Below are 16,199 nucleotides of genomic sequence, written 5' to 3'. Positions count from 1 at the left end.
GTATAAAATACATTCAACAGAGCTGGTTTTGTGGTTAATTATAAAAAAATCCAAGATCATTTGATCATTTTTGAGCGCTGAAAATCGGAAAAAAGTAAAGGACAGCTATGTTAAAAATCATTTAAACGAAAGAAAGTCTGTTTCCTTAGATTTTGGAATATAATTGACTATATACATCGTATTTATTTATTTCTTTGTCTGTCGAGGGACGCCCCGTGATCCCCGGTTATTCCTAAAGTTAATAAAACGTTCGTCAAAGGACAACGGATGATTTATGTTCGTTTGAGTGAGCGAATTAGAACATAAATACTGTATGTTTGTTATTGGCATGGGGGTGTTTACTGGCATTCAAACTATGTGCATGGTCGGTTGAATAGATTTGTGTCTGCTGTTTATAGTTATTAGTGCTGAAGCGGCAACTATTGTTCATATGAAGTGGCTTTTTGAGAGTCCATATAGTGTATGGTTTGGGGGCAATGCGAGGTAGTATCAGTATGAGTGAGTGAGTGCGTGCTTGTTTAACGTCGTACTTAACTATTTTTAAGTCATATCACGGCGAAGTATCAATGCTTTGGGCTATATAATGGCACAGTGGAGTATATGGCTATCGACAATCAGTGGCCAACTCCGTGGGGTGTGGACCGTCATTTTTAAGATTATAGATATGTGTTTTGGGGGAACATGGTGTTTTCTTTCCTTTTTAGGATTGGCGGATGCATGACTTGCTCACGGAAGGCCGGTGCTATGGTAAAGTGGATATGGGAAAAACCCTTATGTCGAATCTATTCTGAAAAACACTTTTGTTCTATTGGATGAATTCCGCCATCCAGACTGGAGCTTGGATACAGAAACAGGGTTCGAGTTTTCCTTTGGAAGATTTTATCTCTGGTTTTACCTGGACGGCGCGCGATATCTGTGAAAGTCGTTTTTGCTTGTGACTTTACCATTTTGTCGTTATCTTACATTTGTGTATACACGACAAAAGCTTAGAAAGCGTACGCTGAATTGTCAAATGATTTATGTCTGTTTGAGTTGGCGAATTAGAACATAACATAAAATAGTTCAGAAATTCGCTTTCCATCATTTTATTAAACAGTGGGAGCGTTGTCATTAGTTTGTCATTAGATGACAGACGTGTGATTTGTCCATGACAGTTATGTTCTGTTCACGCATTTTCCAACATGGCATGCACACCATATTAGTTGAAGACAAATGATCTTCCACGAAAGTCGTCGGACGTTCATTTTCACAAAGGCCTATGAACCGCGAGGGCGGGAAATCTACGACTTGGCCCCGACTGAGCCCACACCTTTATCCTAACAACCGAAAGACAAGCTGTTCGTGGCGTATAAGTTGCTATATCTCATCGTTTACATGAACAGTTCGAATAAAACCCTGATGAGGTTTTCATCTGTTGTCATATGTCGAACTTTCGAATCTAAGGCCTGCTATATATATATATATATATATATATATATATATATATATATCCTACTGAAACGACCATCGTGTGGTGGCGGTTATCACAAACCTGTGAGGACGCATCCGTCGATAATGCTTGAGTCCGTTTTCTCTCTGTGAGAAGGCCCATATCTGTTCTTCATAAACTCGCACCTGCAACTGTTCTTATGTCAAACTCGTTCCTCTCTTTGATATGGAATCGATTCTGCTACTAAATCTATATATTCGTCATTTGACGCAGTCTGAAAGAAAACACAAAATGGGTTCAACCGTGTATTCTTATATAATGTACAGGTATACATTGAAATTAATGTTCACACCGTGTAGTCAACAAGGCTTAAATACAGAGTCTACGTATACAAAACAGAAACGGATAAATTACTTAATGAATTTGTACGAAAGAGATATATGGCACTATAGTCAAATAATTCGATCTTCTCATATAGTGTTCCAGTTTTGAATGACTGCTATGAGTTGTATACACATGTAATACTCGCCGCCAAGGTTTGAACTAGAGAGTCCACACAGTCGAATTAGATAAAATATTCTTCCCTACGGAGATTTCCTGAGCAGTGTATTATAGGTGTAAATGAGTTTGAATCAAAGAGAGAGTAAACAGCTGGGTGGACTTTTGAGAGATTTCCTCAGGCGTGCCATCTGTTCCACTTCTGAATGACTTTGTAAAAAGCTGCTCTGGGACATTCCGTGTCATTTACATCCAGATGACCGTAAAGACCATGCTGTGGCGATATGTACCCATAGAAAGACACATACAGAAAACATATATTCACGTTTTGAAAACTAATGTATCGATATATTTATTTGATTGGTGTTTTACGCCGTACTCAAGAATATTTCACTTATACGAGGGCGGCCAGCATTATGGTGGGTGGAAACCGGGCACAGCCCGGGGAAACCCACGACCATCCACAGGTTGCTGGCAGACCTTCCCACTTACGGCCGGAGAGGAAGCCAGCATAAGCTGGACTTGAACTCACAGCGACCGCATTGGTGAGAGGCTCCTGGTTCATTACGCTGCGCTAGCCCGCTAACCGACTGAGCCATGTATCGACATAAAAGTCTATAAAAATGTCCCTGGGTATATAATTTACGTGGATTCTGGTCTTGAAAATACATGGCTTTTGTGCCGTATTTAGTGTGAGATTTTCAGTCTGTCTATCCACTGTTCAATTGAGATCAACAGTAACTATGCTCCAATTGTTATCAACGCGGCTACGTTTTCTTCCTTTAAATTTATTCATTTCATTTCTTTTTTCACTTATATTATTGCGGTCAGTTATATCGGTAGTGGAAATCGGATTTCCCGTGCAGAGTATAAGCCACCGACCTTTTGCAAGTCATACTGATGAACTTTCCCATATCTGACGTATATACAGGACCACATGCAAACGGCCACGCGAGAGTTAAGGGCGACAGGATCTACAAATTCCCTGTCCAAGGCCAGGGTTGAACCAGCACCTCGTGTGTCCTAACGATTGGAAGAAAACCAGCTTAACTTCGTTACAGACACTCCCTGGTTTGCCTCTCGTTCAATGTCCCATTCAAGACATTTAACACGGTGTCAGGCTTGTTTAAAGCAGATATATTTTTATTGTCCCCTTGAGGATCCGTGGTTACACTGCACTATGCATTCAATAGCAGAGAAATGTATAATATTTACCTTAGATACACCACAAGTAGTTAACTTTTTGGCAGCAATCTGCATTTTGTTGTAAGGGTTTTTCATTACTACATCCAGTCATAGCGATGGCAATGCACACTTCGTTGTATCCCTTCGTATGGCGTCCTTTCCTTATCCCATCCACGGCCAACAAACACTCGTTCATCTCCACCAATCAGAAAGTCTACAATATCTGTCAACAATGAATGGAAACCCAACGCATTATCCTGGGTAAAAGGTCTGTCTTACGAAACGGTCACAACGTAGGCCTACGCCTGGCGTAACGTCCAAGGCAACGTGTATATTGAAAATATACGTCACCATGGTATGAATGCAAGCATGTTTGAGGTTTTAGGTCGTACTTAATAATTTTTTAGTCATATGATGACGAGGAGTCAGGTGCATGTGTGTAGATATACTTTGTTGTCTTAAGACGGAGAATCCATGTCACCAAAGTGTTGCCGCCACTGAAGTATAAAGCTGAAGACACCTGATATGACACCAAACCCAGTCACATTATACTGAAACCGGGCCACAAAGTCCTGTTTCCATGCTCTAACCTCTCAATGCTGAGCGCCAAGCGAGGCAGCAACAAGTAAGTCTTTGGTATGATCCAACCCGGTTTTGATCCTGGGTTTCCCGACTTCAAGGAAGTCAGGCCACCAAAGTGGTCGTCAGCTCGGCAAATGCACTTGACGTAGCGTAGGGACAGGCTTGTAAAATGGGCCCCAGATCTCTGTACATCTCCAAATTCTTCGGAACGACTTCAACACACATCTTTATTTCATCGACAAAACCACAGAACCTAACAGTAAATATTCTTAAGTACTTCAACGTGAATCTGATGTGCGATGATGCACAAACCCAAAGAATCGCATGAAACTGACAATATATAAATCACATAACTCTGAGCATGTGCGATTTTCAATTTCTTAGCAGAATGCAAAGTGGTATAGGTGTTTAGAACTAGATATTTTGTATACTACTTAATTGTGTCGGTGGTATATAATTTTTGTACTGTATTAAGTTGCATGCTACAGTATACCTATGTGCTTGTTGGAGCTTTTAATAATATTCTAGTACATGTATATATGTATTACAAAAGTTGGTAGGCCTACTACAAATTACACGCAGAATACATGACTTATGTACATGTTTGCATGGGCCGCCATTAGCATCCTTAGAAGTAATTACATTATACAAGCGGCTAGATGATTTGTCGCATTCCCTACGTGCGTGTTGAAACTTGAGAAAAATCGCATTCTTAAAGGAAAAGAAAACAGAAAAAATATGCCAAAATCAGATGAAAGAGTGTGCAGATGTGCTTTTTAGTATTGTTTTTGGGGGTTTTTTTAGGATAAATGAGTATTCGAAAATATTTTTGTATGGAGCATTATTTGGGACCATCTCTTGGTATATATCGTCTTTGCATAGTAATGTTCTAGATAAGGATGTAATGCATGTCTCATTAAATTTATATGAATGTAAATTTGTCGTATATATCCAAACGTATGCATTTAATTTGAATTTTGACAATATTTATGAATATATTTAAAATATAAATATTTTCAAAATCCAATCTGAATACATTTGTTAGTTGCATGGAACGAATTCTATACACACTTTACTATTTTCGCTCTTTTCTCTGAGCTTTACATAATTTTTTTGGTGGTCACTGGAAACAGTGCCTATGCATCTGTTCTGAACTGAACCAGGATTTCATACACAAAAAACACTTGTGCTGAAATCTAACACAGAGATGTGTTACTCCAACACAATTAAACGTGTTAAATAAATGTAAAGTACACATGTTTGTGTTACAAAAGAATAAAGTACAAACTTGTATTGAACCAAAACGAGGTAATTTACAACAAACATTTTTTGTATAACATCCAATACATCCTGTGTTCAATCCTTTCAATACAAGACCTTGTGTTAATTCAACACAAGATAGAGTTGTTCAAATATGACACAAGACTTTTGTTGGAAAGAAAACAAGTTTGTGTTCATACAACACAAGTGTTTTTATTACAGATTGTTGACAAAAATCATGTCTTTAACATTTTGATACTCGCGAGATTCGCGAGCTTTCAATTCTATAGCGATTTAGCAGAACTCATGCCCAAAAAGATGCTTGTATATTGTATTACATTATAGACACCACACTAATTAACATTTAAAGGTAAAGAAAACTTAAAGTCATTGTAGCTTAAACACTGATACTAATTCCGGTATAAATATGTTGCTAGGTACCTCATACTCTTAGCACAATGTATAAACTGGCAATGGATTTATGTTTATTACGCCATTCTGATCGAGTTTGGGCCACATTCCTTTGCTATACATTTTCATTACCTCACTCAGGTGTCAACAAACTGACCAGCTGTATCATATGTCGTCCTGACAAACCTTCCTCTCCACTTTCCCCAGATTCTCCGCTTTCCCTTTTTTCTCTTCATTTCCCTTTCCGTCCTTTCCGTTGTCGTGGGTGGCATTTTCTGTTATTCCGTTCCCGTTTTCGCCATGCCCGTTTGTTCCAGTTTCATTTTTATCGTTTCCACCATACCTTCAGCGTTGCCACTGTTACCATTTCCGGTTTTCACATTTTTTCCATTTCCGTTGTCGTTTCCAGTTCGCATCAATAGGAGAGTTTCGAGTTCGAACTCTATTATCGTGGAAGGTAGAAAAGCCCAACTGTACATGTGACCTGTTGAAAATGTTAGGCAACTATATTTGATCAAAATTCATCATAATATAGGCATCTGAAAAAAGTGTCATAAAAATTAATTTAGAGTAGAAAAATGATAGAGAAGATTGAGAATCGCAATGTTTGTGGACTCGAGAAGTTCCTAAAGGAAAGAGGTGTCATTTGTGCCACTGGAAAAAGTTCCAGCTCGAAACTCCCCTATTGCTTTTTCCATACTTTTTCCTCTATTTTCACCAATTCCGCCATTTGTGCCATTGGCTTTACCACCACTCTCGCCGTTTCCATTTTCGTATCTGCTATTTTCCTTTCCCAGCGCCCTCTTCTTACGAGCTGAATCGTTGCCATTCTTGCCGTTTCCATTGTAACCATTTCCTCCATAGCCTCCTTTACCATATCTGTTCTCTTCAGTTTCGTTTCTGCCATTGCTGGTCTTATTGTTGCTCTTGTCATTTAATATGTTAAGGATATTTCTGAAATTTGACATGTCAAGTCGATTTCTGCCATTTCCACCTCTTCTATTTCTCACATTTCGTGCATTTCTTCTTTCTCTTTTATCCCCATTTCCGTTAATCTCGCCCCAAATTCCCTTATTGTCCCCTTTGTTTGAATATAGGTTCTTTCTCGCCTCTCTATCACCCTTCCCGTCAATACCATTTTTGTCATGTCCAGCCGTTTTCTCGCCATTACCATGCAAACTATTCCCATTGTCCAGCTTGTTGTTTCTTCCATTTCTATCTTCTCCATTATCATTTATTCCATTTCCGTTTTGGTCACGTCCGTTTCGGCCGTTTTCGTTTCCATCGTTTCCCATCTCGTCCGAATCGTCATCATCTCCGCCTGTAAGAAAGGTCAGAATATTTTTTTTTTTTTATTTCATAAGTGTGATGCTGCTTCCAATAAGGAGAATATGTTTACTTTATGTCCCTAAACCAATAGTTTTGGATACAAATATCCAAAGTCTTTCCAGCTTATTTGCTTTGATTACTTTCCTGATGTTGTTTCCATTTGCTTTAGCTTGACAGGCTTTTCCTGTCATAAGGACATTCATACATACATTTAACAAGATGCTTTATTATCGATTATAAGCAATTTACAGATTGGAGAAAGAGAAAATGATAACCCCCCTAATGGACAATTATTCTGAATGTTTTAAAAGCAAGACTATAATTCAACACACATTATTTAATGTTTATGAGAAACCTTTCAGGAAACATTCAGCATCGTTGGTGAAACGGTTTCAAAAGGTGTTCTTGTGTCTCACTACCCCTCTAAAAATACATTTCTTTCAATAATATTTTACCCATGGTGCTGAAATTATCAAGATATAGGTGTCTATAATGTCCAATTGGACATTATAGACACCTATTTCTTGATAATTGATGTGTATGAAATATCTTCTTCTTTTTTTTTTTTTTTTGCTGTTTAAAATATTTTGAATAATGACGAATAAAAGCTATTTTTCTGGCAAACCCCATATACCAAAAAGAATGAATGAATGCTTGGGGTTTAGCGTCGTAATTTTTCAATCTTTTTCAGACGAGGAGTCATTAGGTGTGTGTACATACACTGTGTCTTCTTGTGGCAGGGCAAGTCCCTGCCGCCAAAGTGCTGCCGCCACTGAAGTATCATGCCGAGGACACCAGACATGACACCCCACCCGGTCACATTATACTGACATCGGGTCAACCAGTCCTGTTTCCTTGCTCTAATCTTGGAGTGCTGAGCGTCAAGCGAGGCAGGAACAAGTACCATTTTTAAAGTATTTTGTATGACCCGACCTGGGTTTGATCCCCTGTTTCCCGATTTCGCCCGGGATACAAATTTTGCTTTAATTGGTTTAACTTTCTCTCAAAATACCATTTTTTCAGTGATTAAAACTTGTTGGTAAATCACTCACCTAACAAAATATCGAGACGGAGCTTAGATATTTTCCTGATTAAAATGTTCGTGTCAACCAAACCGTTAAATATCCCGAGTTCATCCTCAAAAATATCACCCAGATCCCCGTCTTCAGGTAGAGCTGCAGGAAAGAAAGAAAATGTTTTCATTAAGGCTTTAAAAACGATGCTCTCCCATTTTTACATTGATTAGCATTATAAAAACCCGCTTGTGGCACGAGGGAAACTGGGAAATGAGTGATCATTGAAAAGACATGAAACTGCACCAAGGGTTCACTTGTGTGTATAGCTGATGATGCGAGTGAATGCTAGCCTATGAAGCATGTGGTGATTTGACAAACCAAACAAGACTTTAAAGGTAATCTCACATGGACGCCGTCTGTTGATCTCGAACGTAATAGACCATTTAATTGTCCATGAACGTGTACTTTTACAGTAGTGGTCCCTTCTTTTCATGATTATCGAGTCATTTTTTACTGTATAGACGTTTCAAATGGTGGCGCACACATCCAAATTCTTACAGGTCAGTTACTATGCGCAAGGTTACGAAACAAGAATTTACTTACCTTTTCTGTATATGTCACAAGCAAAAGACTTTATCTGAAATATAGATTCTTGTTCCCATCTCCATACTATTATTCCCTTGCAAAGCTGAAACGTGTGTGTGTTCCCAAAGTTATTCCTAGGGCTGTTTGTTAATAGTTTAAAATGGTCAATGATCACTGCATGGCATTGGACAAACGACAATGAATACCATGGCTTACTAGGTATATAGGTGTCTTGTTTGGTGCCTTTGCGTAATGCTTCAAGTAAGGCATCATCACAGTTAGATCGGTATTTAGATAGCCCTATAAACTGTCCGATACCCCGACCGAAATCCCAACAATGACGTAATGTAACAAATGTAAGAAAGGGCGTTAAAATAGAAGAAAAAGAAAAAAAATCCCTAAAATTACCTACCACAGACATGTATGGCTACACAGACGACTATCACCGCCAGTTCTTGCCAGACCCTGGCCATCTTGCCCTAATCTTGACAAATGTACTGTGCACGGTAATGTCATCTTCCATCCCTCTGATTTTTCGGACTTTTTTTTGTGCGAACCAGTAATTGATTTCTGTACACACATATACAGAAACGTGTTACCAGAAAACGTGAAAAAGCAATAGTGAGTGCTAATAACTGCTTGCATAACTGGTTTGAAGGAATCAGAGCGTAACAATATATGAATGTTCGGTGCGGAATACATAATTTAATCTGGAGCTAAGACAGAGGGTATATTATACGTTTACACTCACTCTCAAGCCATGTTGCATGCATTACTAGACCATCAGAATTATACCTTCTGATTATTTAGAATCAGAAAGTAATACCGAATGACATATAATTAGATTCCTACAGTTAGCAGAAAACAGTAAGCACCATAGTGTTGCGTTTACTATATATATTGCAACTTGTTATTCAGTTTAATAATCACCACACTTTAAGCTAATCTTGTAAATTTAAGGTAATACTATACATTCTCTGTATTATGCTATGATACGTTATTTTACTGCAGTATGACATTATGTTATACAAACAATAATCTATTTGTTTAAATTCAACAAATTAGTTTATAGAGTGTATTGTGTAGATAACTTTCAAACTGGCTCCTCTGAACAGTCAATATATTCACGAAAAAGCCAAGTTATCCGATCCTTAAACTTAAAAAAATAAACTTCATATAGTGATAAAGAGTGAATGTATGTATAAGTTGAAGACGCACACTCTTGGTATACTAGTATGTGACGTAAACAGCATGGTCATAACCGTAAGCCTCATAATCTCTTGGCTCTCTTGCAAATGTCTTTACCGCTTATGCATGTATGCCTCATTAACTTAACTTAACTTGCATGACTGCGATTTGTAATAAAAACAAATGAATAGCACATCATTGTTTTCACTGAATCATGATCAATGAATCCAGACTGCGGAAACTAATAGTTATAAACCCTGCATGACGAATATATGATCACAAAATAATGTGTACATACATTTTTTAATTGAAAGCGATCGCGGTGAGTTCAAGTCCAGCACATGCTAGCTTCCTCCTCGTTCTCAAGGTGGCAAAGTTCGCTATAGCAACCAGTGAATGGTCGTGTGTTTCCTCCTTCCATAATTCTAGCCGCCATCAAATAAGTGAAATATTCTTCTTCACAAATCAAATAAATAAGTACACGAAACCCTCTGCGTAGTGTGTAACAATGCGAATGCGCTGAGACACAAAAACTTGAAAAAAAAATTATCGGAATTGCATAATGTTTTAAAACGTCGATTTGTTTATAAATTTTAGCAAGTCATCATTCATTACATACTCGTCGCCACGATATGGCTGGAAAACTGCCGATGTGGCGTTAAGCCATAATCATTCATTCATTCCACTATATACACATTTAGCCAAGCTATATATCGCCAGATGCTTTATTCACACGCCAGTATTTTTTGTATATTTCACTGCCAATCCTATATATGATAAAGCAACTTAGCTCTTCATGTATGGAATGGCTGAAAGCGCAAAACGGCTTCTCTTTGAATTGGTGCTGTATATTTCTGTTTTCTATGATTACTTCAGATTAACATGATACTATACACGGAAACAGAAGGTTTATTAAAAGAAATGTGCAGTTTATGGGGCTCTTATCTATATATAGACATAAGTTGTATTTTTCGTTATTGTCCGAAACCTAATCTTGTCAGAGAAGAGCCATGCAGCTAAATAGATTGAATCAGGCTCCCATATACACTAGTCGCTGTATAAATACGAGTTACATGCAAAAACTAAACACCGACAAAGGACTTACATTCACCAGAGAAAGCATGATGTTACCTCTGTTGATCTTTGTGACTTTGTCCGCGTCAGCCTTAGGTGAGTCCTGTAATGGAGTTATACTCCCATTAATACCGTCATTAAGAAGCTGATACTTTAGCTTTTCGTTTATGGAAGTCAGTGTCACAATGTTTAGCTTAATACGCATTAATGTATTGTTGACCAGCTCTCTTTTCAACGATTCCTCTTATTGTAGCCATTTAATAGGTTTACCAACTTATAATATTAAGTTGACAACTATCTATCTTAGGATTCTGGGGCCGATTCCACAAAGTCACTTCACACTTAAGTTAAAATTTAAGACCTTACCAGAATGCTTAATATTAGGTACTGGAAGTTGAAATTTTAACATGTTTGTCTTAAGATAAAATTCACGAGGTGTTCAAAATTTGAATCTATATAACCTAAAAATAAGCTGCAAAATCGTGTTTTAAATTTTTAAGTCAGAAATTTCTTTGTGGAATCAGTTTCCAGACGTATACTTAGTGTTAAGTAGCCGTACAGCTAAGTGATCTTCATACATCTACGTGGTCAGGGAAGTCACTGGCTTATTTAGCCATAAATGAGCTTCGTGAAACCGACCTGGACCACATAGTCATACAATGACATGGAATCTTGCAGAATCCATGAAAACGTCTCAGCCTTGGTATAAAGTGTGTCGGTCTGTTAAAACCTATAGGGGTTCCCAGATAGTGTGTATCTATGGTTTTCTCTCTACATTTCGTGATATTGGTAGAATATTTCAGGTAAAATTCATATTGAAGGCAACAGATCATGTCATACACATGCGGATAAACCTACATAGAAGAAATATTCTTCAGAACGTTTCTCGGCAAATGCATTACGGATTTGGATGTTGCATTGAGTGTATGCCAGGAAATACCCAAATTATTTTTAGCACTATACATATACTGGGCAAGGCAAATTCACACTGTATGATGATTGGCAGTTAAGACCTGTATAACATCGCATAAAATAATGGAACAGATTAAAAATTTTGGTCTCTAAAAAATGACGAACTTGTACAAGTAGGCCAGTTAAATAGGTTATCTATTTGATTCTGTACAGAGAGTCAATAGGGAACACCCTCAACCCTACCTCATCTTTGCTGTATATATATAGACAGATATGATTCCTTATCAGATTACTATTTTATTCATGAACTGAACGGTTTCCGCTGTGATCAAGTCTAATCTACACGACCCACTCCACTATATACAGTTTTCAGAGTAACTGTTCTGTTTTTCCAAGGCGCTGATGTTGGCTGCAGCCATACCAGTAAAGGTCAGCCGGGGCAGTGCGTGAAGAAAGGTTGTTGTAACTATGACTTCCAGGAGACCTCCAGCAGTCTGTGTAATGGGGCGGGAGAGACGTGCTGCTACCGGGGAGAGAAACCCAGCTGCAGTGGTGGTGGATCCGGAGGTGAGGCTAGAACTATAGAACCAGCGCAAACGTCAAATTTGGTTTATTTACTTCATTGTTGCTTAACTTTTTACAGCGTCCTGATTTACACAGTTGCTTTGTTTTGGGGTGAATCATTGTAATGAAAGGAGTGCCATATTTTATATATGTATGTCCAATTGTGGCTTAACGCCATATTTTATACATGTATGTCCAATTGTGGCTTAACGCCATATTTTATACATTTATGTCCAATTGTTGCTTAACGCCTTACTCAAGAATTGTTCACTTATTCTCGGATGGCGGTCAATTTTATGAGTGGAGGAAACCGGAATGCTCAGCGTAAACCACCGACCTTTAGCAAATTACCGACGGACTTTCCCACTCACATGTGGTGTACGTACGGAAATGCACACCTTATTGGCGGAAGAAAAGTGGTCTTCAGTGAAAGTTAGACTACGCAAATAGACACAATCATGCAGCGCAGCTAGAGTACCTTACAATCTGATCTTCTGGGCTGGTCGTTTGTACCGCTCAAACAAACCCACAGATATAGAACGTAATTCATTGACTATGTTGAAGACTTTCGGTAAAAGTCGCAACGTTGGTTCGACAAATACACCATTCCATAAACTTTCACGGAATTTTAAATTCTTTGCCAAAACCATGCTATGTGGCTACAAAATTTATGTTGAAACCACGAATGTGGTATCTGAATATTAGAGCACATGACATTTAATTGTTTGGCTGATACTTACACGATCTCATGCAAAAGTTCACATAATATGGCATCATTCTGTTCACAACAGGTTGTTCCGACATTGAGTTCGTTAGCCGATCCTCATGGGGTGCACGTGCTGGGCGTGGCTTAAGTCTTATGCACACCCCGGTTTATGACGTGTTTATCCACCACACGGAAAGTGCCGAGTGTCACGACAAGGCCTCGTGCTCGGCTCGGGTCCGTGGTTTCCAGGATTACCACATGGACAATAATGGTGAGTAAATGAATATCCATGTACGTATATGTACACAATACAGTGGTTATCATGGTGTATCAATGCAGATCATTTTCGATTGTGCGATATCTGACATGGTGTTTGTGTCCACACCATCATAATCTTGTTGGGCCTCCAATTAATGTAGGTATCGTTTGTAAAAAAAAAAATTGATTTCGCAAGTCATTCGCCAGCTTTTGGATTACCGCGTGTTTAACTGAAAAAAAAATAATCACCAGAAGTTCACGACGTTAATCTTTGAAGATAACGATGGTAATATTACCCAGATGGCCTTCTCATTGCACATGCTCTAACTCTGTTTAGAATTGGAGGTAGAGTTTTGTCCATATATGTGGAAGTTTGTACCCAAATTACAGCATGTGAGAAGCACAATGCAGAAATCGAGACTATTTTCTATAAACACAACTTCTTCGCGATTCAAAGTCATATTTTCGAAACCAGATGTTTACAAAGAAGACGTAATTTTCAGCTTTTCTAAAGTTGGCTGGCCCATCATCCCGAAGCCGCAATTAGACCAACAGCTTATTTATGCAATGCGAATGTCTCCACCAACGAACGCATACTTGTACCTTCATTGGACGGTACTGATGAATCATTAGTTTTCAGTAGGTCCATATGCCGAGAGCGGAACTTAAATTTATCACGAGCTTTCTTGATATTACCATGATTATGGGACAAATCCTTTGCGCAAGGAAAGTCACAGAAATGCTGGTGTTTGTTTTTCAGTGTTAGCGCATGATTTATCTAGGTTTGAACCGTTTAACTGTTTACCCAAGAACATTTCTTGTTCATACATTTTCCACTAGAGTCAGAGCCAGATAAAGTGGAATTACACCGTGGGAATGTAACATAAGCTACGCTATGATCTTGACATTTAACTCGTTTTGCACTTGTATGAACGTCGTTCTAAATAAGACATAAAGTTAACCTTGAGAAGTGATCTTCAAGGTCAAAGGCAGTGTCCAAGCATAGTTAAAGCTTAGCACTGGCTCAGGGTCCGATTCCTCACCATTTCTGACTGATGTTAAACTTGGAAATGTGACCTTAAAGCTTGTTTTTAAATTAAACATTTGTCCACTTCATGAATATCATTTTAAGAGAAACGTGTCCAAATTTCATCTTCCACCATCTAAGCCTTGTGAAGAGGTTTTAAATTTTAAATTAAGCCAGAAATGACTTCACAGAATCCACCCCAGGTGGTTAAAACGCAAGGTTGAATGGCTAAAGCGCTCGCTCTCTACAGCCGTCAAGCCCTTGAGCAGTGAGGTCGCGGGTTTGTAGCAAGCCTCCAACTGTATCCGCTGTGGATTTGTCGATAGTTTTGCCAGGTAGTTGACGAAGGTATAGGTCGTTCATCCTTGACACTCCAGTTTCCTCCACCCATAAATCTGACCGCTGTTATACACCTGAAAAATGTTGAGTACCCAACGACGTAAAATCCATTTAACATGTAACAAGCTATTTAGAAGCTGTTGTCCAATATGCCCGAGGAGAACTATCAAGAAACAAGATGCCCGCCTTATGTAAGATGCCTTATGCTGAGCTCCTCAAATAAGTGTGATAATATCTCCTTAGTCATGCTCAAAGTGTTATTCTATCCTCTTTATGAAGAAGGAACACAATCAACGCTGAATGGCTCCAGTATGTATCATAGGCACACACCTATCATATGTGTAACACACACATAACAAGGGATCTGAACAACACTTTCTCCAATAATAATAAAAAAAAATATAATAATAATAATAATAATAATAATAACAACAACAACAACAGCAACAACAACAACAACAAAAACAATAATAATAACAATAACAATGAAGTCGAGCATCACCATGTAACTGTAAAGTGTTTCACAAGCTTTCGATCCACATGGCGGAATCATTATCGAGATTCTTTCCTTCTTTATAATTATCCCGGCATCTGGATTGAAAGCTTGTGAAACCTTTTACTTATAAACCCACCTAAAACTATGGGTCTTAAGCGGTATATAATAATAAAAAAATATTCGAACGTGAACGTACTCGTGAATGTGATTGGATGTTTACAGGATGGAGTGACATCGGATACAACTTTCTGATTGGAGGAGATGGACGAGTGTATATAGGGCGTGATTGGGATCATATCGGGGCACATACCTATGGCTATAACAGTAAAGCCGTTGCCTTCTCTCTGATTGGCTCTTTTATGAACAAGACGCCCAGCAGTACAATGCTGAACACTGTCCACAAACTTCTCGCTTGTGGCATTTCTAAGGTTTGTCTTTTTCGGCAACGTTTAGAGTTACAATATTACAATGCAGAACCATATAGGTAAAACATTTAGTGCCAAATTCTTAAAGACATGCATGTGGCTAACTATTTAACAAACAGAGCAAATTTTGACTTTTACAAAATAAAGATTATATTAACGTGAATTAAGCTCTTTTTCATCAATGTTAGAAATAAAATTGTGAACACTGTATATAAATGTGCTAAACAGTTGAGTTTCAGTTCCAAAATCTCAATAAAATGTCAACTTTGAAGTAAAAATGTTATCTTTTTTTTTGTTTTTTTTTTTGTTCTTTCAAAATCTCTCCATGCTACTCCTATACTTTTCAATTACACAATACGAGTTTTTGAAACAAAGCAAGCTGGTTACCCGAATAATGTAAACATTGTGATATTCATATGTATTGTTCTCCATTACCAGGGAAAGATCGCCTCTAGTTACGGACTGTATGGTCACCGTGACGTAAACAGTACGGACTGCCCGGGGGATGCTCTGTACAATCTACTTAAGGGATGGAGCAGATGGCACGCTAGGGGGACACTACCAAGAACCAGCAAGAAATAAACGTATTATAAACGATCTTGTTCTACAGGCTTCTCATCGTAATAAAAATGTATGAAACAATTTCAAAATAAAACGTGTACCACTTATTAATTTGTTTGTTTGTTTGATTATAGTAGTTGTATAACGGCATTTTATTTCCGTCAATCACGGCGGTAGGACTGTTCCATATTGGGTCCAAGCCAGGCTGACAATGGATCTCGTGTAATACAAGATTACTGCTCTTATTGCGATTTGCCCACAAATCGTCACCGTGACCGCAAAGGTAGAAATAAACTATATACTAAACGTCTAGCCCGATCGAATTACCGATACCGTTACTTATTGTTATAGATA

The 16,199-nt window shown here is 38.2% G+C and overlaps 1 protein-coding gene across 1 annotated transcript; it reads left to right on the top strand.

Annotated features, from left to right (window-relative positions):
• Positions 1–10,534: 10,534 nt before the first annotated feature.
• Positions 10,535–15,943, top strand: LOC135461507 (peptidoglycan-recognition protein SC2-like). The gene is made up of 5 exons (XM_064738641.1): positions 10,535–10,653; positions 11,866–12,036; positions 12,825–13,010; positions 15,082–15,287; positions 15,723–15,943. Exons 1-5 carry the CDS (start codon positions 10,557–10,559, stop codon positions 15,864–15,866), a joined length of 804 nt encoding a protein of 267 aa, XP_064594711.1. The 5' UTR covers positions 10,535–10,556; the 3' UTR covers positions 15,867–15,943.
• The last annotated feature ends 256 nt before the right edge of the window (positions 15,944–16,199 follow it).

This window comes from Liolophura sinensis, chromosome 1 (assembly GCF_032854445.1).
Source record: "Liolophura sinensis isolate JHLJ2023 chromosome 1, CUHK_Ljap_v2, whole genome shotgun sequence".
Lineage (NCBI taxonomy): Eukaryota > Metazoa > Mollusca > Polyplacophora > Chitonida > Chitonidae > Liolophura > Liolophura sinensis.
This window is presented reverse-complemented; position numbering and strand designations above follow the sequence as displayed.